This window comes from Hyperoodon ampullatus (genome assembly GCF_949752795.1).
Source record: "Hyperoodon ampullatus genome assembly, chromosome: 19".
In the NCBI taxonomy this organism is placed as follows: Eukaryota; Metazoa; Chordata; class Mammalia; order Artiodactyla; family Ziphiidae; genus Hyperoodon; species Hyperoodon ampullatus.
The window spans coordinates 9,405,785-9,431,989 of record NC_136932.1 but is presented as its reverse complement, the minus strand read 5'-3'; the positions used below and the strand labels follow the sequence as shown (position 1 = coordinate 9,431,989).

At 53.2% G+C, this 26,205-nt stretch overlaps 1 protein-coding gene across 1 annotated transcript in view; it reads right to left on the bottom strand.

Annotated features, from left to right (window-relative positions):
• WNT3 (Wnt family member 3) overlaps positions 1-25,040 on the bottom strand; it is a gene marked incomplete at its 5' end in the record, with an annotated part of 47,507 nt that extends 22,467 nt beyond the window's left edge. Inside the window, one exon of the mRNA XM_079725036.1 lies at positions 24,961-25,040. Within this exon, the coding sequence (XP_079581162.1) occupies positions 24,961-25,040 (80 nt within the window). The remainder of the gene's footprint in view (positions 1-24,960) is intronic.
• Positions 25,041-26,205: the final 1,165 nt, after the last annotated feature.

Sequence of the window (26,205 nt, the reverse complement as noted above, 5' to 3'; positions counted from 1 at the left end):
GCGCACTGCGCCGTGGCTGGGCGCTCAGGGCGCCGTCCGCTCCCCGCCTTTCAGGGCGGGTATTTCCACCGCGTTCCCAGGAGCACTTCCTTGAGCCCGGTCCCCCCACGGCGCTGAGCACGCGCAGGTGGGAAACAGCCCTGCCCGGCACCTGGACTCCTCCCCCACGCCCCGCTCTGTTTAGGGAGGCTCCACGCAAGTTCAAAGCGGTGGCTGCCCCTCTCTCCCGGCCCCATCCCCATCCGCAGGCGAGGCAGCCCGAGCGAGCCTCGACATCTTCCTCTGCGCCCCTCCAAATCCATCGGTCCCGGACTCCCGCCGCCAATTCCTCTGCAGTGTCCTTGCACTCACTCCCCCGTCCTTTCTTCTCAAGGGTCCCCTCGCCACAGGCGCCTGAGTGTTGCAAGCATCTACTCAGCACCCATTAGGAGTCGTATTCGGGTCCACCGCAGACCCACGCAGGACCTTTCAATGTTCCAGCACTCAGGGGGGTGGGTCACCGGCTGTCAACCCTGGCTGCACGTCACATGGCCCCGGGGGAGTTTAAAACTACTGATGCTGGGGCCCCATCCCCAGAGAAAGGGATTTAATTGGTCTGGGTGGTGTCCCCTCCTCTCTGTGGTAGCCTCCCTCCCTCCACTATAAGAGGAGGACGCAAGGGACCTCCCTGGTGGTCCAGTGTTTAAGACTCCACACTTCCGCTGCAGGGGGCACCGGTTGGATCCCTGGTCAGGGACCAGAAACACTGTCCTCGGTCACAGACAAGGCTCAGAACCTGCCAGTGGTCACCGGGGGTCGGGCGGGGGCACAGCTGGGCCGCCTCAGCCCTCTGCCATCCATCCCCAGGGGTCCCACCTCCTCCTGCGCCAGCACTAACCCATCCTTTACCACCACGGTTTTGTCCACGTCCTCTCCCTCATCGTCTCTCCCTCACCGTCTCTCTCCTGGCCTCCCAACAAATCTCCATCTTTATGGGAACGGAAGCAAAACTTTTTTGATCCGGCAACACATCAGTAAAAAGTGTTTGGGCACGCCCCCCCATTTACATACATTAGGTCTAAATCACACGCCAGCCTGCCACCATGCTCACCTTTTAGGTGCATTACAAAACACACGCTAACATGCACTGGAAAAAGACAAGATAGAAAGTATATTTCAAAAGAATCATCTCCTGCAGCCTCATCTAGTGACCTCCCACCCAAGCCTTCAAGCAAGCCTGTGTGCTTTTCCTAGCCTTGCAGTGGCGGGTATATGTTTGTTAAGTGGAAATTCTCTCTGCAGAAAGGCAGGACGCCACCAAACACTCTCGGGGTTCAAGGTACCGAGGCCTTTCTCCTCCTTTCTTCCCCATCTTTCTTGGTTCTTGCCCACAGCTACTTTGTTCTTGTCTAGGATTTCAAGTTCCCCACTCATCTCTCACCGGCAGTGCTTTCTCTCCACACATCCTGTCCACCCGCCTCCTCTCCGTGTGCCCTCACTTTCCCCTCCCTCACCTCTGCTCACTGCACACACCGTTGTCCCACCAGACCAGCTGCATCCCTGCACGAGTGCTGGTGCCATAGGCAATTTCCCTATTTTCAGTCCTGTGTTCCTAGTCACATTTGTTACAAAAGCATTTCTTCCAGGGGAAATACACTTTGGACAGAAAGGATAAAATCAGTCTGTCTGTCTGTCTGTCTCTCTCTTTCACAAACACACACACACACACAGAGCAGACATTTAAAGTAAAAAAAAATTAATTACCAATTTCTCTACTAATAGGATGTGTTCAACATGAGGGGCAAAATATCATAGCATATTAGCTCCAGTTAAGGGTGCTTCATAAATCACCTGGGCTAAGAGAAGGCCTGAGTACCACAGACAGGAGAAGGTAGCCACAAAACACAGAGAGATGTAAGGGGGACATGCAGAGCTGTAAACGAAATAAAGCGGAAGGCTTTTACAGGTGCATACCCAGTGGTGCCTAAGATAATGTGAGTGCATTCATTTGGGTAGAGAGTGGTTAATAAGGTCATGAGGAAATAATTTACTGACCTTTGTAAGGTAGTGAGGGGACCAATTTACTGGGGCACTCAGAATGGTTATTATTATTATTACTAATAATAGCTAACATTTATTGAGCCCTGACTAGTGCCAGGAGCCATGTAAAGCACTTAACATACAACATATATTTTAATTTGCCAAAGAACCCTACGAGGTTATTATTATCCCCATCTGACATGGGTTCAGAGAGGCTAAGTAACTTGTCTGTGGTCACACAGCTAGGATATGGTGGTGCTGAGATGGCCACTAGAGCGATGAGGTGAGACATTAGGACAAGGTCTGTATGGAGCGTGTTGGTGGAAGGCTGAGGGGGAGGGGACTACTCAGGTCTGTCCTGCTACTCAGGCTGCTCTCTGGATTTACAGCCTTATACATTCAAATGTTGGGGCCCCTACTGATCTTTCTTCCTTTGAATGTTGTCATTGGATCTTCCACACTCGAGGTTTACTTCTCTGTATCTCAGACAAGGCCAGACCCACACTCAGGGCTTCCCCGGGGAGAGGAGACCTCCATCTGAGGGCTGAAGAGGTTTGCGTGTGAGACAGGACACATGAATTCAGGACCTCTTCCAGGAGAGGTCAGGGTAGATGATACACGTTCTAGCACCTTCCAGTTTGCAAAGCATCAACGGCATCTCAGTGAATCCTCACAACAGCCCTGGGAGGGAAATACTGTCTCTTTACAAAGGAGGAAACTGAGGTTCAGACTGGGCACCATAAGCCAGTAAGTGGTGGTGGGGTTTGACCCTTGTCTGTCTGACCCCAAATCCTGTACTGTTGCTATTTTGCTCCACTGTGGAGATTCCACCCACTGGTGATGACCAGCTCATTCAAGCAGAACACATTTATTCAGCACCCACTGTGTGCTCTGTACGGAACTGGGCACAGGACAGTGTCACGTCCTTGACCTGGAGGAGGGTAAAACGGAACGGGCAGGCCACGTGCACAGGAACAGAGGACCAGCCAGCACACAGACCGTCCTAGTGGAGACGGAAGGCACACGCAGAGCGGGATGGGTGCGGATGATCCACAAGACCTCAAAGGGCTGTGCTCTGGGGTAGATCTTTATGACAGAAAAGGAAGAGGAAGGGCACTTCTGAGACAGTGCTGTGACTCAAAACACGGAAACCCGAGGAGCAAAGAGGGAGGAGGCCACGGCTTGAGGTCCCAGCTGATGAGTTTAGATCCCATAGGCAGTGAAGTGGGGACCACCTATGGACCTGAAAGAGGCCCGGGCCCTATACAGGGCTGGCCCCCCTGGAAAGGGGTCCCTCAGAGCTGGAAGGAACGCTGGGGGAAGCTGACACAAAACAAAGGCCCCCAGGAGGCTCCATGGCCCCGATGAGGGAGTTCACTTGGGGTCCCAGGAGCTGAGGTGCTGGGCAACTCAGCCAACTGGGGGAAGGGGTGCTTCCAAGCCTTCACGGAATTCAGATTCTCCTTTGTTCACAGAACAAACACACTGCACCATGTGGAGAGAATAAAAATCTAAAAGCTGACACCTGACCAGACTCAAGCTTTTGCTACAGCCCAATCCGTAGAGGGATTCCTGGGAATTCCCTCTTCTTTCCAGGCCGGGAAGATCTCAGCACCCCCTTCTCTCACTCCCTCTGCCAGATCCACTGGCTGCTTCCATTCGGGGGTGCCTTTGCCTCATGACAGCTGGTGGGAGATCCTCCCCCCTCACCGCACCACCGGCCCTCCAGCCGCCATTTGGGCCCCCGTGACCTGTGCTCTCAGGTGTTGAGGCAGCAGCCGCTCACCTGCCTGGAATGAAGTCCCCCAACCTTCTCTGCTCCAAAAGAAACAGCCTCTGGCATGTGCATCTTAAACCTCCTGGTTCGCATCACCAGCTTCAGCCCCTCTCCCAAGGCCCCCACTTCTCACTTCTGTTGTGCGGTCAAACCGGGGAAGGTGCTAGAATAAAGCCCTGGCCAGTACGGAAAGAGGAGGATGGTCAACCCCGTGACCGCTGGGGAAGAATGGAGTCCGCCTCCGGGGTCTGAGAAGGCCAGCTGCCACGTGCGGAAGGAGACTCCAGGTTGCTCATTTCAGAAGTCGGGGAGATGCGCCCCCTCCCCCGCAAATCCGGGTGCCCCTTTATAACCCTCAGGAATCTTCCCATCTTTCACCAGGATAACCAAGCTGGGTAAACGCCACCATAGGCGTCCTGCCTGCGAACATTTCCCAGGCTCACACGGGGCCCCGGGCCAGGTGCTGGGGGCGGTGATACCAAGCAATTCCAGGACCTCTCTGCCTTTTCGGCAGCATTGCTGACTCACGGGTGACTTTCTGCTGTGTAGTCTCAAAGTCCTGCCTCAGTATCTCGGTCTTTCTGGGTCAGCCACGAAGGTGCTGGTAACTTCCCCGGCCTCTCGTTCTCACCGAATGGGCTCTCTGTTATGCGCATGCGTGAATGTGCTCGCTGTTATGCGCATGCGGACACGTAAAACCCAACGCTGCGATGGACTTCCATCTTATTGGGAAGGCTAGAGGATAAGTCAGGTTCTCATTAGGGTTAATTATAGGTGAAAAGAGGTAGAGGAGATGCCCAGTCCCTGCATGGTGAGCAGCACCGCCTACTACGGGCCGATCTGGCTCACCTGAGTCCTGGTCCCTTTGCTACCACCAGTTCATGAGGTGGAAAAATGTAAACATCACCTACTTGAAAGAGACTGGAGGGAGGAGTCATTGAAAGGATGTAGGTAAAGCCCTTATCACAATCCCTGGCACAATAGATGGTAGTTGCTATTGTTATAAGTGCTAACAGACCAATGCCATCTCCATGCCAGGTACTATTTCATGTGCGCAGGGTACTGTTATCATCACCCTCACCGGGGGAGGGAAATTGAACTGCAGAGATTATGTAGTTTGCCGGAGGTTACCCGGGTAGCCGGGAGCACATCCAGTCTGACTCCAGAGCCTTCAGCCTTAACCACAGTGCTCCACCGGCTCTCTGGAAGAGGTCGGTGGAGAGCTTCATTACTCAGCAGGTGGGGACCGAGCACCCGCTCATGGGAAAACAGAGAGGTGAGTGTGACATGGTCCTTGCCCTGCAGAGGCTCCCAGATTCATAGGGAGATAGATGCCTAAAACGAAAACGATAGGAGACCGAATGCAAGAGATGCATTCTACCGGGGTGATGGGGTTAGGCTTTGTACAAATACTGTGGGAAGGGTCTGACACTGGCCAGGGAGACCCACGTCCCCAGGGTACAAAGATCGGCTGGGCCTGGTTTCTGCCAGCCTCACAGGAAAGGGGATTCGGCTAAATTGACCAATTGATTAGCTGATTGCTTCATTCATCCATTCATGCATTCATTCAACTCAAGACCCTCTGGGATGGGTGCTCTGGACTGAACTAGTTCACACAGAATGATTTTTAAAAGTCAGAGGAATCATAGCAAAAAAAAAAAAAAAATAGTCAGAGGAATCATAGTCCAATTGCTGAGATGAATAAGACCACAAGGACAAACTGACACGTAAAAGGGACAGGAGAATCTCCTAGATCACAGTTTCCAAACAGGTAATAAGTTGTTACTTGAGAGAGTAAATATTTTTGGAAAACAGACTAAACAAATGAAAACAAGGATCATGCCTGCAGGCCTCTCTGTGTTGCTAATATAAGATGCTAAGATGCTACTGAGCACCACAAACACCAAGAGGCCGGAAGTAGCAGGTGGCACCTCCCAAGCTTATTGGACCCCAAAAGCCCTCCTCAGCAGGATTATGTGGGACTGGTGTAAGAAACACAGTTTGCAACTTGCTGCTCTGACCCAAAATGTATGCAGAAGACCCGGGAGAGAGGGTGGAAGTTAGACTGGGAAGATTCCCGGGAAGGTGACCGCTCTGAACGGGAGTTTGAAAAACTCCAGAAAGGTCATGGCCAGATGGAGGAGTGACGGAAAAGAATTGTTTGGTCAGTAAAGGGGCCCTAAGACCCCTTTATCTTTACAATGGAGGCCCGAGGAAGTAGCGTTTTGCTCCAGGGCAGGAAGGGAGGATGAGTAAGGACCTAACAGTGAGGACAGAGATGCCAGTAGGTGACGGCAGCCGCATCCGGTTTCTGATGTGCACTGAAGAGCTCATGGCTTTTCTTTCAGAAGGAGGGAGTCCCAGCGCTTGGATGAAGGCTTGGGGGAAGAAGTCACCTTCTGGTATTCCCTGAAAAGGCACCTGAGGGAATGCCCTGGCAGTCCAGTAGTTAGGACTCCACGCTTGGAACTAAGATCCCGCAAGTTGCACAGCACAGCCAAAAAAAATGGCATAGGGCTTCCCTGGTGGCGCAGTGGTTGACAGTCCGCCTGCTGATGCAGGGGATGTGGGTTCGTGCCCCGGTCTGGGAAGATCCCACATGCCACGGAGCGGCTGGGCCCGTGAGCCATGGCCAGGGAGCCTGTGCGTCCGGAGCCTGTGCTCCACAACAGGAGAGGCCACCACAGGGAGAGGCCCGCGTACCGCAAAAAAAAAAAAAAAAGGCATAAACTGGCACCTGAGAGATGTTATTGCTGTAACTCAGGCAGGGTGGCCCACTGGGACAGAAGGGCAGAGAGGGGGCCAGGAGGAAAATGTGCCCTGGCTCTGGTGGGGATGACGGGATGGGGACTCCTGGGAAGAGTGGCCTTATCTCTGAATACTGGGCAGGGCGTTCACACCCAGTGAGGGTACGAAGGGGAAGATGATGGGGTGAAGAGGTGAGCCAGGGAAGGGAAGGCTGGAGCTCCGTTAGCTACTTTTGCCCCTGCCACCAAATAGCCAGTGGCGCCCTCTGGCCCTTGGGCAGACAACGTGAGGAGCTGGAGGTCAGGGAGGATGTCCACCAGACACACCAGACGTGGCCATATGTTCTTCCAAATGCACATTTTTTTTTTTGGCTGCACCATGCGGCTTGTGGGATCTTAGTTCCCTGATCAGGGATTGAACCCCGGCCCTGGCAGTGAAAGCATTAGAGTCCTAACCACTGGACGACCAGGGAATTCCCCCAAATGTGCATTTTTATGTGTCGACATGAACCCCAGGGTCCCAGCCCTGCCTCTGCTTCTCCCAACTCTGGGACCTTAAAGCAGTCCCACCTCTGCCAATGAAGATCACAGACCACATTCTACAGCTGCCAGACTGACAAGAGTGAACCCACACGAGTTCAAGTGTCAGTGAAAATGTAGAGCAAAGATGAGAGAGCAGATGGGCACAACCTCTTTGGAAAACAGTTGAGCATCAACTTGCAAGGTAGAACTTTCATATGTCCTGCAGCCCCAAAGTTCCACTCCTGGGTAGGTACCCCTCCCAGAGAGCTATTCTGCCTCATGTGCGCCTCAAGACACTCGCCCACTGAGAGGAGATGGAACAGACAAACATCTTATGATAAAAACCCTAACAAACTTTTTGGCCAACCCAATATATACACATATATATATAAAACTGAATCACTTTGCTGTACACCTGAAACTAACACAACATTGTAAATCAACTATACTTCAATAAAAAATTTTTAATAAAATAAAATAAACAAAACATGTATATTGTCTAGGCATTCCTAGCTGGGAGAACTACTATTTTAAAGTGATGGAATACTGACTTCCCTGGTGGCGCAGTGGTTAAGAATCTGCCTGCCAATGCAGGGCACACGGGTTCCAGCCCTGGTCTGGGAAGATCCCATGTGCTGCGGAGCCACTAAACCCGTGAGCCACAACTACAGAGCCTGTGCTCTGGAGCCCGCAAACCACAACTACTGAGCCCACGTGCCAAAACTACTGATGCCTGCGCTCCACAACAACTGAATCCCGTGCGCCTAGAGCCCATGCTCCGCAACAAGAGAAGCCACCGCAGTGAGAAGCCCGTGCACCACAGCAAAGAGTAGCCCCTGCTCGCCACAACTAAAGAAAGCCCACATGAAGCATGAAGACCCAACACAGCCAAAAATAAATAAATAAATAAATAAAAATTAAAAAAATAATAAAGTGATGGAATAAATATACAAAATTCAGAATGTGATCATGCCTGGAGGGAGATACTGGGATAGGACGGGGAGGACCCCACAGATAGATGCAATGACCTTGATCATATTCTGGTTCTTCAGGGGTGTGGTAAGGCCCAGGTTGTTTTTATCTTGTTATTATATCCTATATTTATGGTATGTTTACTCTCTCATGTGCATCAAGCATCACATCATAAAAAACATTTTGTATCAGTCTGCAATCAAAAATGTTTTTAAGAACAAAAAGCATTATGTGGCCTCTCTTTGCCTCGGTTTCCTCACCTTCCTTCCTATGGTCCAGCAGGCTCTTCTCCCCTAAAGGTTGGAAGTGTACAGTGACTGCCATCCCTGGGTCAGCCTGCATCCCACCCAGGCCGCCTGGTACCCCAGTCAAACTTCCTCACTGTACTTAGCAGGGCTGAAATGGCCAGTGTCTAGCCATTAACTAGGGCCATATTAAACCTACACAGACCAGTCCTAGGAATCCCCCCCAAAAAACTCCAACAGCCACAAAGTGTACAGCTTTCCCTGAGTATGGCCTTTCCTGTTTTGGAAGGAATTCAGATCTTCCTATTCCAAAGAAGCCTGGTCTGGGATAGAATATCTTATGACCCTTGATACATTGGAATGACTTCAGAACATCCTTAATTCATTTAATACTTCTTCATCTTTAACTCAGTTCCTGAGTACTATTTCATTTCTTCCTCACAACTGCCCTGAGATCGGAATCTTTGCTCCCATTTTACAGATGAACAAATTGAGGTTCACTTTTTTTTTTAACAACCCAAATTTCCAGAGCTATTAAGTAGCACTTCTGAGATTCACATCAAGGCCGGTTTGACTCCTCTTCCTGGAACACCATGCTGCCTTCCAGCACAGAGGCTAGAAGCTCAGAGCTGGACTCTCTGGGAAATCACAGAGTGAGGGGAAAACTGTCCCAGAGAGTGGGAACCAGCTGAGCCTGGACTCAAGCTTGCCTGGGAAGGAGCCCGGAGCATTAGCCAACCAACCAATACTATTACCAGCTGTGCTCCTGCAATATTCAGGATGACGTGTGGGGCTTACTTGGGATATGAAGAAATACAAAGCAGAATCATGCCCTCAAGGGGCTGACCCTCTAGTTGGGAAGACAAGCCAGATGCACATGAAGAGGTAACTAGTGACAGGGGTCCCAGGTCTTCCTAGGAGGGCCTCACAGAGGCAATGGGAATCTAGCTGGGGCTGCAGACTGAGCCTGCGACTGGCAGGTGACTCTCAATGGTGTCCCTTCATCCTACCACCCGTCATAGAGGATGCAATGTGTGCCCTGCGCTATCCCTGTGATGTAGGCGCAAAGGTGATGGAGACCCGGTCCTGCCTGCGGGGCACTCACAGTCTAATCAATGAAACGGATACACCCGGAAGGGGCTGAGCTGGGGCCAGGTGTGAAAGAAGGAAGCACAGAGAAGGTGGTGCCTGGACTGTGCTTTGAAGAACAAAGGGGAGTTCCCAGAAGTCATTCCAAAGAAGGTGGGGCAAACGCAAAGGCCTGGAGATGTGAGGTAGTGTGAGAACAACCCAAATGATAAAGCGACACTGATGGCAAAGGGTGGACACCAGACACGATACTAAGTCTCTCATGTGTTACCTCATCCTTTACTCCTCATTTTACAGACAGAAAGCTGAGGCTCAGACAGGTTCAGGTCACCAAGATATTAAAGGCAGAACCATCTAGAGCCCAGGACTGCTATCACCCAACGTCCAGGCTCTCACCTGTGCAGGTGAAAGTAGGTCATAGGGTGAGGATGTGGTGGTGGGAGGTGAGTTAGGGTGGAGAGTCAGGAAGGGGCGAGATCATTCCGGGTTTCACAGGCCATGCTAAAGAGGGGGGAACACCACCTGAAACTAACACAACATTGTAAATCAACTATATTTCAATAAAAATTTTTAAAAAAAGAAATAAAGAAAAAATTTTAATTAAAAAAGAAAAAAAAAGAGGGTGGAACATCACAGTCAGACCTGCTGGTTGAATGCTCTTCTGTTGGGCCATTTGAAAATGACAAAACTGGGGGCTTCTCTGGTGGTGCAGTGGTTAAGAATCTGCCTGACAATGCAGGGGACACGGGTTCGAGCCCTGGTCTGGGAAGATTCCACATACCACGGAGCAACAAAGCCCATGCGCCACAACTACTGAGCCCAAGTGCCACAACTACTGAAGCCCACACGCCTAGAGTCCGTGCTCCGCAAGGGAAGCCACCGCAGTGAAAAGCCCATGTATCTCAACAAAGAGTAGCCCCTGCTCGCCACAACTAGAGAAAAGCCTGCGCACAGCAACGAAGACCCAATGCAGGCAAAATAAATTAAAAAAAAAAAAAAAAGACAAAACTGGGACTTCCCTGGTGGTCCAGTGGTAAAGAATCTGCCTTCCAATGCAGGTGACGCAGGTTCAATCCCTGGCCGGGGAACTAAGATCCTACATGCCACAGGGCAACTAAGCCCATGCACACCACAACTACTGAGCCCGCATGCCTCAACTAGAGAGCCCACGTGTCGCAAACTACAGAGCCCACACACTCTGGAGCCTGCGTGCCACAACTAGAGAGAAGCCCACTCCGCAGTGAAAGATCCCACATGCCTCAGTGAAGATCCCACATGCCGCAACTAAGACCCGAGACAGACCAAAAAAAAAAAAAAAAAAAGAAAGAAAGAAAATAAATAAATTAAATAAGTAAATATTTTTTTAAAAATCAGAAAGAAAAAAAATGAATATAATCCAGCCTGGATTATATGTCTTTATTAAAGAAAGAAAGAAGACAAAACTGACCAACTACGAAGGAAAATCCTTTGAGGCCAAGACTGTGTAAGACAAGGTCCCAGTTTATCAAAAGGGACTTGAAGCTAAGAGGTGACCACAGACTGCAAGGGAGCTAGAAGTGTTGTTGATGTAGAAGGAAGTCAGCCTACTAAGGTAGGAAGATGATGCAGAGATGGAGAAAGATGATAAGATGATGCAGAGATGGAGAAAGCAGGGCTTCTTCCAGCTTCTGTGCTAGTCAGACCCCGGGGAACCCCGTTTCCTGTCCAAGTCCCCAGGTCTGGCTGGAACACTTACAGGGCCTGGGGTGAGAGTATTAAAGGAAGCCTCATCCACCAGGCGCCCAATATTTAAAAATTTCATGTCAGGTTAACAAACTGTTAAATAAAATATCTTTTCTATATATAAAATAGGTAAACCACAAGGACCTACTGTATAACACAGGGAATTATACTCAATATCTTTTCATAAACTATAATGGAAAAGAATCTGAAAAGAATATATATATATGTATAACTGAATCACTTTGCGGTATACTTGAAATGAACACAACATTGTAAATTAATTATACTTCAAAAAATATATGTATATATATTCTATCCAACTCGATGAGCTGCACATTTATAATTCATGTACTTTTATTTAGGTATTCTTCAATAATAAGCTAAAAAAAATTCCATTGTCTTATTCACCACCTGGAAGGCTAGGTTCTCCACGGCGTTCTGAGCTAGAAAGTGACATGGAGAGAGCCAGCCCCCAGCTCACAGCCAGCAGCCCCCTCATCCCTGCTTCATCCACACTGGTCACCCCGACTGAACCTCCAGGCTCCGTTCACAGGCCCTGCAAATGGCCTCTCCTTTACCACTCTCATCCCTAGGGGCACACACACCAGCAGCATGGCCTGACCTGATAGCATGAACCCCAGACAGAGGTCCACCCAGCCCAGAAGTAGACTCACAGCCACTGAAGCTAGGCTCTTCAGGGTGCCTTGCAGATACTTCTGAGTACCCAGAGCATGGCTGGGGGTGAGGTGTTGTGGGTATGACCCCTTGGGCCCCAGATTCCTTGCCCTGTGGGGAGGGGTGCAGCCTTAGGACACCAGAGTGGAGCCCTCTAAATTGAAGGGCCTGGCAGGACCCCTTTGCCCTGTTCTAACAGCTGTGCTATGAGTCACAGCACTTGCAAAAGGACGTAGAGAAGTTGGAGAGAGATCAGAAGGAGAACAAGATGGTTAAAGGTGCGCAGGAGACTGGGTCATCTGAGACTGGAAAAAGGAAAACTCAGTGAGCAATGCATCCTGGTCCTTGAGTCAAGCTGAAAATCTACTATGAAGCTCATGACCCCAGAAGACCAAATGAGAGAATCTGGGCTTGGACTAAGTCAGGAAAGATTGCAGTCAGACCTAAGGAGGAACTTCCTGACTGTTGAGATGTGGTGTCACAGGCTGTGAAGCCTGGCGAGCTCGGCTTCAGACAGTTTGTGTCGTGGTTGGAGCTCTGGGGTTTGCCAGCTGTGGAGCCTTGGGCAATGGAGTGGATTCCTCAGGACCTCAGTTTCCTCATCTGTAGAATGGGGATAGCAAGGGTATCTGCCTCCCGAGGCTGTTGGGAGGATGAGTTCAAGTATGTGCTGTGTTCCCTCAGCACACACCATACACAATGAATTATCAGCTGGACGTTAAATCCTGCCTCCCCACTTGCTTCCCAGCTCCTTGCTTGGGCTCTGAGAGTCTCCATTTTCTCACAGATTAAATGGGGATGAAGATGCCAATCTCATGGGGCTCTTTTAGCTTCAAGGACAGTGTCAAGGTCATAGACTCCTTCCTTACTGATAGCTGAGGAAGGCTGCAGAGTCTCTCCTGCAGAAGCTTCAGTTAGGATGGAGGACCACCCGGCCTGTGGTTCGGCATTCTCCTTCCTGAAGTCTAGGGGCTGAGGAGGGTGGTCCCAGAGGTGCAGAAGCAGAGAGGAGGTGAGAGGCTAAGAGGACACCTTGCTGGCGGATGGGTGAGGCCAGCCCGGCCCCCCTTCGCCAGCCATTCTCTGTCCCTCCTTGAGGCTCCACCCACTGGTGGGGGCTTAGCACCTCCCAGGTCAAGCCAGTGCCCCGCTAGGGTTTTGCTAATGGGAAGGGCCTGGCTGGCAGCGAGGGATCCTGGCGCTCGTCGTGTGTGATGTTCGGCCAGGCCTCCCTCTTCCTTCCCACCTGTGCCCACAGCGACAGCAGTTCTCACGATGGCTGGGGGGCGGGAGGTGGTAGCAGCCCAGCTGGAGAGACAGGGTGGATGCTACCAGGGCATCCCGTCACCTGCAGAATGGCCTCAATAGCACTGGCTGCCTTCCAGGGCAAAGGAAGGTGGGAGGAACCAGGAGTGAAGGGAGACAGGGAAAGAGGAAAGCACAGTCATTGGCCAGAAATAAGAGAGCTTCCCAAGAGGAAAATTATGTATCAGCTTCAAGTTTAGGATGAAGAAGTTCATGGAGAAAAGAAAAGATGGTGACGTTCCCAAAGAAAAAGCTTCTGTAGACTTGGGGGACACTCTGACGGTAAAGAAACAGAAAGAAACCGATCAGAATTCCTGCAACCCAAAACAATCCGGTCAGGGCCAGCTCTCCAATAGAGCAAGATTTTTTTTTTAAAATTTATGTATGGGGGGGCCTTCCCTGGTGGCGCAGTGGTTGAAGAGTCCGCCTGCCGATGCAGGGGACGCGGGTTCGTGCCCCGGTCGGGGAGGATCCCACATGCCGCGGAGCGGCTGGGCCTGTGAGCCATGGCCACTGAGCCTGCGCATCCGGGGCCTGTGCTCCGCAGCGGGAGAGGCCACAACAGTGAGAGGCCCGCGTACCGCAAAAAAACAAACAAACAAACAAACAAAAATAAATTTATGTATGGGGCTTCCCTGGTGGCGCAGTGGTTGAGAGTCCCCCTGCCGATGCAGGGGACACAGGCTCATGCCCCGGTCCGGAAAGATCCCACATGCCACGGAGCTGCTGGGCCCGTGAGCCATGGCCGCTAAGCCTGCGCGTCCGGAGCCTGTGCTCCACAACGGGAGAGGCCACAGCAGTGAGAGGCCCGCGTACCACACACACACACACACACACACACAAAAATTAAATTTAAAAAAATAAAATAAAATTTATGTATGCCTTGCCTCTTTCCAGAAGGATTTGAAGTGCCTGAGGCAACAAATTCCAAAGGCAATAAATATTTATTGAGCAACTACTATGTACTTGACAGGCACAGAGAAGACAGCGGTGTGGGGACAGTGCCTGCCCTCAAGGAATTTATAACACAAAACACATGGCACTGAATAAAAAAATGAAAATAGAAAATCAGGATTAAGGTGAAGAAGATGACAAATACACCAAGTCAAGGTCAATACAGGTGCAAGGCCTGAGCTCACGTTTGACTTAGTTTTCTCACAGGACAGAAAGGGAAACATACTTTAACTACAAGGAGGAATCATCCTAGCTCCTCAGGGAGAAATCAAGGTGAATATTGAAGTATAAAGGTCAAGTAAAAAATAATCTATATCAGAGATACTAACACAAGAATTGGTTTGGGCAAGAAAGAGGATTCTGTCCTGTTGTTTTCTGGTATGTGTGATGGGGGCTGGATGTGAAGGAGCATAAGGGATTAAGTAGAATGAGAAATCTTACAGCTGGAAGTAATGTGAGGGGTGAGAGGTCATGACTACCTTCTTCCTATTTCACAGGTGAGAAAACGAAGGCCCGGAAGTAGTGACTTGCCCAAGGCCACCCTCCCTCCACTCCCACCCAGGCAACAAAACAGTCACAGGGCCACTACTGCCAGTTTCGTAGATGTGGAAAGCTTGCCAATGACTTGCACATGTCCCCAAATAAGAGACCTCCCAGAGGTTCAGAAATAGTATCAACAAACACAAAGCAGCAGCTTTCAAGTTGAAGGTCAAATGTAATCTTGACTCAAAGCCATCCTTTGAGGACCAACATAGAATATGAATAAGTAAATTCCTGCCGCATGTAAGAAGTCCACTTTTGTTTTTTTTTTTTTTGGCCATGCCAGCTTGCAGGATCTTAATTCCCCAACCAGGGCTCGAATCCGGGAACCTGCAGTGGAAGCGTGGAGTCCTAACCACTGGACTGCCAGGGAATTCCCAAGAAGTCCACTTTTGAGTCTGAATGGTGGTAGAAGGAAAAAGCTTTGGGCCCGGGCTTCCCTGGTGGCGCAGTGGTTGAGAGTCCGCCTGCCGATGCAGGGGACACGGGTTCGTGCCCCGGGCCAGGAAGATCCCACATGCCGCGGAGCGGCTGGGCCCGTGAGCCATGGCCGCTGAGCCTGCGCGTCCGGAGTCTGTGCTCCGCAACGGGAGAGGCCACAACAGTGAGAGGCCCGTGTACCGTAAAAAAAAAAAAAAAAAAAAAAAGCTTTGGGCCCAACAGAGCCTGGGTTCAGAGCACAGGCTTCGTGACCTGAGTCCTCATCTGTAAAATGGGCAGGGTTTCGTTCTAAATCATGATGTGGGTATAGGGACCGGCACATACGCACCATTAACAAACATACTGACCCACGCCTGCATAGGGAAACAAGTCCCACCGAATGGGATTTTTAAGCTAAAGACTCAGACACCTAAGCATCGTGTGAGCTGTGAGGGAGAAATACGACACTGATAGGAAACATTTGCAAATGGAGCTGGGATGGAAAAAATAATCCCAGGGGAACTGAGCCCATGGAGACAAGGTGCACCTCAGCTTCTGGGACGGCAGCCTACTCAGGTCAGGGGTCCCATCCTCTTGGGTACCCTCTGAACCTAGGGGCTGTTAGCCATGTGGGGCCTGAGCTGAGCAATGGGAATCAGTTTCAGCTGCCTTTCAAAGTCAGTGGAAGCACTGTGCTCCGAGCCCTGAACCCTGGGTCACACCCAGGGACGAGGTTTTAATTCATTCTGCTCCTTCAGTCTGCTCACGACACTGTCTTGATTCACGTGTGCAACTGGCACTCTTCAGAACCTCTTTTGCCCGCTTGCCTTTACAGAGTGTATTACACGCAGCACGGAGCTGTGTTTTTGTTTACTGACCCCCACCATAGGCTCGGCACTGGGGGAGGAGAGCACGAGGCGGCTAAAAGGTATCTGTCGTCTGGTCGAGGAGCAGAAGACGCCCCCAGCCCGTGGGAGAAGGTGGTGGGAATACATGGCACGGCTGGGGGCAGGTGGGGAGGGAAGGGAGTGATGACACACTCCCTGCTTGCAGGGCAGTGGTTCGGGAATCTAGGAGGGCTTCCCAAAGGAAGAGGATTTTGATCTGGATATGGAAAGCAAAATGGAATTTCAGCAGTTGCGTGTGGGGAGGGGAGAGAGGAGGTGGCGAAGTATTTCCATGAAGAGGCACAGAGGGATGTTGGGAGGCTCGTGGGGGATTATGAAAGGTACGGCTGATATGGGTGGAGGCCAAGCCTAGGGAGCCTCGGTGCCAGACAAGAAGTGGGGAACCATGGGAGGTTTTAGAGCAGGGGAGAGACAGCCTCAGAAAGCCAGGTTAGGAAGATACGTGCCGAGGAGCTGGACGGGATGTAGGAGGCTGGCTCACTCCCGCTGCCACGGCCCGTATTTGCATTCCTAATGGGCCCTGCGAGGAGAGATTGGTTTTCCTCGGTTTTCCTCGCTGGCCCAGCTGGCTCTGGCAGATAAGTGGGACTCTGTGCCCAGGGGCAGGGCGCTTGGTCCTGTTGCTCCCATCCCCCTCGCCACCCCCGAGAGAGAGAGAGAGAGAGAGAGAGAGAGAGAGAGAGAGAGAGAGAGAGAGAGACACACACACACACACACACACACACACACACACACACACACACACACACGGTCCTTCCTGTTTTTCCAGCCTAGCTTGAGTGAATGGTTTCCCAGTTTGCTGGTCCCCATCCAGGTGATTAGGATTTCCTGGTGGCCACAGACCTCAGAAGAGCCCCTTCCAGCTCCTGGCCCTTTACCCTTACTCCTCCTCACCTCTACTCGCATCTCCCACCACTGTGTCCCTGCTTAGAAATCCTACCCCTGGCTAAGCCCAGGTCAGGCCTGTGATCTCTGCACTAGTTCCGGTGAACCTGGCCATGCCCTGTGGCCACTTGACCTCCGACCTCTGATCCCTCCCCTCGGTGTCCCCCACTGAACCTCAAGACCCCTTCAGGAAGGAGCTGAGAACTCCCCTGTCCAGCTCCCATTCCTTCCTCCTCTGCTGGAAATACCAAATCTCAAGCTCAAAGACTCAGAGAGTCCTGCCAGGTCCATCCTCAGCACCCTTTGACTAGGGGCTGGCTCTTACTCCTCTTTTCTGGTAGGGCCAGCAATGATAGAGAGCTTCTCTGGAAAGAACTTGATGTTTCTCAAGGGCTTTCATAAAGATTATTCCTCTGAAGCTCTTAACAGCCTTCTCGTGGCCCATTTTGCAGATGAGAAAACCGAGGCCTGGGGAGGTTAGAGACTCATCCATGATCTCACACCCATTTGAGTATAAAGTTTGGGGCTCAGTCCTCCCCACCCTGCCCTGAGGTCGGCTCTCAGTGACTGCCCCCAGCCACTAACCAGACACAGATAATCCGAATAGCTGGAAGTCCAAGGCCAGCAGCTTGTTCAACTCCCCTATTTACTGAGTCACGAACAGTGAAGGGACTTGCCTAATGTCACACTGCAACCAGTGGCAGAGCCAGGTCTCAGGTCTCCTAACTCCCTGCCCAGAAACCTCCCACCACCCCACACTGCCCCCTCTTGTCTCCCAACATACTTCCCCTAGATGTATGGGTGTGCCTGACATTTCTGGAATTCACTCCACACACATAATGAGGCCATTTTGAGAAGGCTCGCCTCAGGGGGAACCAGAGAGCTGTCTAGTGTCCCCATCCTGACCCCTGCCAACTCCTCCCGGCTGTGCACGCTAAATAGACTCCATCGGCCTGGGCTTCCCTACCCCCTGCCCCCGACACACCTTGCTGGCCTCAAGAACTAGAGGCGGAGTTTGGGGGTTTCAAAGCCGTGATGGAGGCTGCATAGGGACTAAGAAACAGTGGAGAGATGGCAGGCTGATTGCCGCACGGGTCAGCGTTCATAGAGGGAACCCAGACATCACCACAGCCAGTAACCGACAGAACGGGGACTGCTTGTTAGCAGCACAGAAGTGATTTTAGCTTTAGCAGTTGAATTGTGGCGACTCCCTGAGACATTAGTTTAATGTGAGGATAGGAAAGTTTCTCTCCCTCCGATGCAAGGCTGACCCTGCCTGGAGAACCTTCTGGATCTAAGGCGGCCACTGTGCCACGTACCACAGGTTGCCTAATGCCAAAGAACTGGGTTTTCATCTCTGAGCACAGAGCCAGATCCCCAGCCCCCAGCCCACTGAGAACCAAGCAACAGAAAAGGAGTCAACTTGAAGGGAAAACCCAGAAGCAGCTGTAGGATAGGCCACTGGGGGGAAAGTATGGGGTTGCACCCTCAGGAAGATTCTAGAAACCCTCTGCCCAGGTGGGTTAGCTATTCAGTTGCCCAGGAGCAGGGAGGAGACCAAGTAATCTTCCTGAGGCAGTCCTGTTTTCCAGCCCCCTCTGCATCCCAGACTCCCCTGCAGGAGTCCCAGGAGCTGGGACTCCGGCATCTTCCCTTTTTCTCCACCCCCTTGACCCCCAGAAGCTCTTCCTGGCCCCCGGCCTAGTCTCTCATTGAGAACAGGGAATTCCCTCTCTAGCAGCATGAGACCAAGGGACCCTGCTTGGAGTTGGGGCAGCCACAGGGACAAGATCTGGAGGGGGAGGGAGGAGAAGGTGCTCCCCTGATGCTGCCCCACTCACACCTCCACCCCCCGAAGAATGTAATTAAGCGGCAGGCCTCTGCCAGGAGCCAAGCTTTCTGCCTTCCGTCTATAAATCACCTTCTGAATCATCTCTCAGCTCCTGGAGGAGTAACTTCTGCTCGGGCTGCTCCAGGCGGCCCCAGTGCCACTCCCCCACTCCCAACCCCCCTGCCGTGAACCTGCCTCCGCTACCCCTCCCTGGCCTAGCCCAAGGTGGCTCAGCTGGAAATGGCAGTGGCTGCAAGAGTCCAGCCAACTGTAGGATGGGAGGAGGGTTAGGGGATACTACACCCTCCTACCTCCTCTCTACCCACCCCTTTCCTGGGCAGGCAAACAGCTGAGCTTAGGTTAGCCTAGCCTAACTTCCTCAGGTTAAGTATAAAGCCACAGGCTCATGGTCACCAGTACCAAGTATAACGGGGCAAGCTGGCTCTGAGGATAAGGAGAAAACAGAGCCAGGTGGGGCCAACCTGGGAGGACTTCTTGGAAGAGGCAAGTCTAGATCCAGGACTTAAAGGAGTCAAAATAGCTTGCACACAGGGGGTGAAAATAATATGTATATAGTACTTCCGGTATGTCAGGCATTATTTAGGGAGCTTTACGTGTACTCACTCATTTAATCTGCACAACAACCCTGTGCGGTAGAAACAGTCACTGTTCTCATTTTACAGATGGGGAAACTGAGGCTCGGAAAGGTGAACTCGCCCTAGGTTACCCAGCGTGTGAACGTGAATGCAGGCAGCCTGGCTCCAGAGGAACGTGAGTGTTTGGAGAAAATGAGGTTTGGGGGTGCAAGCAGGCAGGCCTGGCAGTAGTGGAGCAGCCAGCTTTGGGATGTAGGTCAGATGGGGCTGCAGAGCGAAAGGGCTGGGCTGCTTAAGGCAGGCTCTGACTGTCTGAATGGCGAGGGAGGGTTGGGGGAGATAGGCTCCCGGGGGTAGTGGCGCTGGGGCCACCTGGAGCTCCCTGCTTCACAGTCGTGAAGCAGCTCCCTGTCATAGCCCTGTAGACTCCAAGAGGCAGAAGGCATCCCTCAGGCTGCTCAAGAAAAATGAAGCCCAGACGGAGGTCGGGGCTTAAAGCACAGAAGAGGAAAGGGACTCATCCTGGGTCACACAGCCAGTCCCTGGTAAACTGCACACCCAGACACAGGTCTCTCCACACAAGCTCTACCCACTTCCTGGCACACAAGTAACACAAATGTGTAGATGTGGCATCAGGATGGCACTAACCTTTGAGGAAGTGGTTAGGCTCACCTCCTCCCCCAGCTAGGGATAGGGAGTAGAGAATGTCCTTTCCCTCCTTGGTGGCTTTAGAAGGATTCTGTGGCTCATGGCAGGGTGGGCAGAAAAGGCTAGAAGACCAGGTCCTCCTCAACCCCTGGGCTGACCACGTGCTGAAGCCAGAAAGGTCTTCATTTTTCCCACACTCCCTGGAAGGGTCCGATAGCTACATCCTCCTCTGAGAAGAGTCACCTCTCCTGCCCCAACCCCAAGCTCCTTGTCTCCTGCCCAGACCCAGGAGAGACCTAGTCAAAGCCTAGAGAAGACCCCAAGCTCATAGCTCCCTTTGCCCGCTTCGTGTCCATAACACCTTCTCCATCCTACATCTGCCTGAGTACCATTCAAGTTTGTTAGCATTAAGTTCTGTAGTGGGAAGAGTGGGAGATACCTGCTTGGCTGAGTCTATTCTTTGGGGATTTCCACCTAGGGCCCTCTCTGTCTGCCTCAGTTTCTCCACCTAAACCAGTGATTGAGCAAGCACCCAGATGCCAGAGGGTGTGGGTGCTGGCAGGGCCTGGCCGGGTTTGCCACTGGGAAAGCTGCAGGAAGGGAGGGGAACGTGCCCACTAAAGGACTTGGCACTGCAGTCCAGCTCCTGCCTCTTTTGACCTCCCCCCAAAGTTCCTTCCACCAGGCAGCTGTCCCAGGCCCTTCCCAGACCAGAGGCCCTCAGGATACCTGGGGTGAGGGAGATGCTCAGGGCCCAGATACTACCCACCCCTCACCTCATGGCCACAGAGCTGTTGATAAAATGCTCTGAGATTCTGGGAGAGTTTTCCCCGACCCCTTCCCACCCCCCATACCATCCCCCCACCCCCCCACATATTAAAGCAGGTTCTTCCAAGAACATAACTCAGCTCCAGGCTCCTGGTATTCTAGTAACATTTGACCTGCGTTTTGTCGTTGTTGCTGTTTGTTTGTTTGGTTGGTTTTTGTTTTTTTAGGGAAAATGTGGCCCCATCAGAAGAAGACAAACAGATCAGCAACCAATTTTGCTCCCTTTGGACAGCAAGCCCCGCCCACAGTGGGGGGTGGGGTGGGCAGGAGGGCTGTTAACTCACTTCCAAGAGACCTGGATTAATTTCCCCACCACATCCCCCCAGGGTAAGGCCTGCCCTGGAAGGGAGAGACCACCCGGTTAAAGCCTGGCCATCCGATCTGGTATCTGCCCATCTGTCTGTCTGTCTGTCTGTCTGTGGGATCAACAGCCTCCAGCCAGCTCAGCTCCTCGCCAGCCCCAGCCCCAGCCCCAGCCAGCTGTAATTCTTGCCTGTTACAAGTGTTAACACCTGGCCTGGGGCCTTCCTCCCCCCGCGTCTCCAGGTGCCTCCCTGGGCCCAGCCCACTGACCCCCACGGGGTTTGACTGAACATGTTCACAGGCCTCTGAAAGGCGGGTGGAGGTGGGAGTGGGTGGGGGAGGCAGCGGGACATCGGACAGATGGGGAAACTGAGGCAGGGCTTAGGGCAAGCGCTTGAGTGGGGAAATGGCTCCCAGGATGGTGGAGAGAGAACTCAACTGTTATCGCCCAGCTCCCTGCCCTTGACTTCTGCGGAGCACTTTCACCCAAGCTGTGAAGCAGGAGCAGGCGGGTGATTCCTGAGTAAAGGAAACAGAGACCTGGAGGGATGGGTCCCACAGAGGTGGGCTCCCGACCCCCAGCACAGGCCCCTTCCATCAGGGCCTCTGCCTCTGGAATGCAGCAGGCACTAGGCTGGGCCCAAATAAGATCGTTCATTTTTCCCCCAGGAAGGAGAAGAAAGACAAGTTCCTCTACCAGGCGCTAACCGGGACTGACAAGAAGAATTATAGAAATCAGTGCTGCTGCCACTGCTTCCTGTCCCAGCTCCGCCAGTACCTGGCTGCGAGGCCCTGGAACACGTCTCTTCCTTCCATGAGCCTCTGTCTGAGGCCCCTTGTAGCTCAGGCTTCTGGTCTACCTTCTCTCAGGGCTGGGGCCTGAGCAGCACAGAACGCTTGGGATGGGGGTGCCCTCCTTGAGGGGTGACACGGGCAGAAATCCCAGCTGAACTATTTCCCCCTGAAGTCTCTCCTAGGGAATGTGTGAGCTGGCAGGGCCAAAGAGGGCAGGCCATCATGGGCTAAAGAACTGGAATCTGGCCGCCCTGGGGGGCAGAGTAGGAATAGGAATCTGAGGCCCGTCTACTCTACTGTCCCTGTCCCAGCCCTGGCCCCCTGACCCGGCCCTGAGAACATGACACCCACCACCCTAGCTCCAAGCCCAAAGACAAACGGTATAAGAGGGGAGGGCTGGTGACCATAGTCCTCAGACAGACAGGATGAGCTTGTGCCAAAGAAGGCTCTGTGCCGTCCCCCTTCCCCATGCTGCCCAGCCCCGGATCCCAGGTCACTGTGGCCCTTGCAGCTTCCTCATTAGACCCTTGTCTGTGTCTGCTGGACTGTCCCTCCAGGACCATGGATGCCCACCAAGGACCCAAGTTTGGGATGTCATTCACACTCACAGGTCATATGTCTGCAAACATATCCATAGCCATGGGTCCAGCCATGGTCACTAGCACTTGAGGACAGGGTCACAGGCAAACTCAGACATAGCCCTCACCACACTCATACAATCAGGTCATGGCCATGAGCACTGATATCCATGCACAAAGACATCTGTGGAGCTTTCCCCTTATACAATCATGAAGACACGTGCACGCATGCACGCGCGCGCGTGCGTGCAGACGCACACACACACCACTCACATGCCTGGTCATGAACATAGTCATGTGGTGTCATAAGCAGACACAGGTGCTGACCTTTACATGGGCATAGATACTTCTAGACTTTCTCTGTCTCATACACATACACACACACTCACATAGAATCAGCCACTTGCTGACACTTGTGTGCAGATACACAGTACACCCTGTCACGGGCCATGGAACCCTCAGGCACATCTCACACAAGTTCACGTCCACAGTCATCCAGTTGCAGGCACGGACACTCCTTCACACAGAGGCACACTAGTGTACACATGACACTCCTTAGGGTCACAGACCTACACACACACACACACTGCTCAGACAAAGCAGCATCCCTGTCCCCGCCAACCCCAAACAAGCCATGTGTCCAGCGTTATGTTAGGGCCAATGTCCTGGCTTTCCAGGTTTATCCAGCATCTTCCTATTGGGTGGTCCCTATCGGGATGCTCCCCAATACATCATTACACAGCAGACCCCCCCAGCCACCAGCATTGACCCAGGAAGTGCTCTTGTCCAGTTCATAGGATAGGGGAAGCTGGTCTTCCCCGCTTGGTTCCTGCAGCCTATGGGGCTCCAAGGCCTCTCTTCCCACCCTCCCCGCCCACCCCCAAGGTCCCTGTGAAAGAAGAGAACAGCATGGCCTTGGGCAGGGGATGGGAAGAGGGTCGGGAAGGGCCAGTGGGGCAGGATTGGTTTCTGCAGCAGCCTTCCTCGCAACTGACAAAGCCCCCAACCTGGCATCTCTGGCTGCCCCGGCCACCCTGGGGACTTCTTTATGTACAGGAGGCCTCAGGCCAGCCCATCGCCACGGGGAAGGAAGGGCTGGGCAGAAGAAAGACTTCCCCTTGGACGTCTGTCCTGGGAGCAACTCTCAGTACCCTCTAAATGGAGACCCTTGGCCATGCCCTGCTCTTACTCCCATCCTGACCCCCCACAACACCCAGACACAAATGCTGCCGCCCCCAAACAGCTGCAGGCAGACTCGGGGTGTGGCCCCAAATCTCCTGGCTCCGCTCCCCCTATCCCAAGCTGGGCCCAGGGTGGTGAAGGGAAAGGAGGACGCGCAGGGGGACGCGCAGGTGGCACTCCTCTGTGACTTTCATTCCGGGGCCACAGTCCCTCTGCTAACTCACAGATCCCAAATGCTTCCTCCTCACCTTCCACCCCCCCACCCCCTGGCCGAGCCTCTCCTACATCCAGGAGGGGAAGATTCTTTAATTAAAGTTTTCCGGAATGCAGGGGGCTGGAGACTGAGGAGAGGCGGGGTGTAATTTAGAGAACTGGTTTCAGTGTGTCTTTCCCCTCTGGCCTCTGGGACCTGCTGGGTGTCGATGAGGCCGCTTGGAAAACAAGGGGACTCCCTGGAACTGGGGCTCCCAAAGGGCTGTTTATTCCACGGCCAGTTCCCCCATACACGCACAACCCCCCACCCGGCCCCCGCCAAAACACCGCGCCTGGTTTCCCAGCCTTATTTACTAAAAATGTCTTTTGTATCCACATTTCTCGGGGACGGGGATCCTCCTCTCCGTCTCTCCCTTTCTCCTCGGTCCTCGGGTTTTTCCAAAAGGAACGAATTGGACATGGAGAATTGGGTTTTTGGTCAAAGAACAAACCCACCCCCTCCCAAACAACTACATTTTCAAGAAGCCCCGCTTTTGCCAGGATGGACAAGCAAGAAATGAATTAAATCTGAATTCAATGGCATCTCGGATCAGCAAATACCATATTCACTTCTGAGGCTCCAGATTAATCTAGAGCAGAGTGGGGAGAATCTGATGAAATCCACCCCCCACTACCCGGCCCCGGGGGATCCCTGAAGCGATTGGGGTCTAAAATATGAAGGCACAGGGGGGTTATTGTGGGGAAATCTCCTGATGGAGGCGCCGGAGGAGGTGAGGGTGGCAATGAAGGAACAGGATGATTTTGCCCATGAAGACCCCAAAATGGAGAAGAACAGTGGCTGGGCCCCAGGGACATCGCTGGGTTTCCAGAAAGCCAACTGCCAGCAAATGGAGGGTCTTCGGGGCCCCCAGATTGGGACGGGCGGAGGGTTAGGATCTAAGAATAAGAGACCTTCTGAGACGGGGAAAGTCCTCCAGCCTCTGCAGCGAGTAGCAGGGAAAATGGTGATTATCAGAGAAGCCAGGAGTTGGATTCTGAAGGCGACACCAGCAGAAAATCCAGGGAGGTGGGCGAGTCGGGGTGCTGGAGGGAGGTAAGAAGAAAGGAGCCCCAGCCCTGCCGCAGCCCACCCCCAGCTAGCGCCCCCCACCTCCCTGGAGCTCCGCGGAGAAATCTGGCCGCGGGCAGATAAGAGGCGAGTCTTACCACCAAATTGGGTAGCCGGCGAGGACCCTGGTGCCACAGAGCAGGAGGCCGAGGAGCAGCCCGAGCAGGTGGGGCTCCATTAGAAGCGGCGCCGAGGAGGAAGTTTGCCCGCGACCATGAAGAGGGGGAGCGACGCCCCCAATAGTTGGAACAAAGTCCACTTGAGATTGGAAATGACTTTCGGGCTTGTCAGAAGCGCACCTCCACCCGCAGCTGCCCCCCTCCCGAGCCCAGCGCGGAGCAGCCGGGTTTGAGGATGTCAGCGAGCAGCCAATCAGCGCCCGCGGCCTAAGGTAAGAGATGAGTCTGTAGTTCAGCCTGTCAATCACGCGCCCCTCCCGCCTGGCCCACGAGTCGGGCTCCGGGAAGGGCATCGCCCAGCAAACTTGGGCAAAGCCCGCACCCCGGACACAGTGGGAACTTGGGGGGACACGGCACGTTGGACCCTCTGCTGGCGCGGGACCGCCGCGGCCCCCCCGCCAGCCAGGTTTAGGGAGCCGGGGCTGTGACTGGGGCGTTCACGTGGTGCCAGGTTGGCGTGGGTATTGATGGGTGGCTCCTTTTCTCTCGGGAGACCGTGACCTCTTGGGACTTGGGCCTACGAGGAATTGAGAGTAGAAGGCACAGGGATGTTTCCAGAAGCTTCGCTCGGTCAGCACAGGATCCGAGGGTCTCGGAGGGGGTTGGAAAATGCAACCCCTCCCAGCCTCCCGAGCCCGCGAGCGGGCCGGCCACGCGACCCAGCCGCGGGAGGTCGCTTCCCGGGTATCCGAGAGGCGCGCAGAAGGGTCCGCGGAGGCTCGAAGGTCTGGCTGCGGGCGGCGCCGGGGGACAGAGCCGAGTGTCATTTGAGTCTTTTGTCAGGGATCAGATCTGTATCGGGACCTCCTGCTGCCTTTGCATTTCCTGCAACTGACACCAGCGGCCAGTTGCATTTCCTGCGCTGGGAGCCGGGTCACTTTCTCCTCCTAGAGGGGTTCAGGCCCGGCCTCAAGCTCAGGTCAGAAGGACGACCCGCGGTCCCATTTGGATCTTGTGGATGAACAGTTTGGGGCGCGTGAAACGCAGTAGCCCCAATAGGGAGCAGCTGGGGTCCTCGGAGGACCTCCTTGCCATCGAGACCCCCTTCCCTGCCCAACTCTCCTGCCTGAGGCCCTGGGCTCCAACCTGGGGTTGGTGATAACGTCCCCCTTTCCTGTGTGGACACCAAATGTATCCAAATACCCCACCCCTCGCCATAGGAAA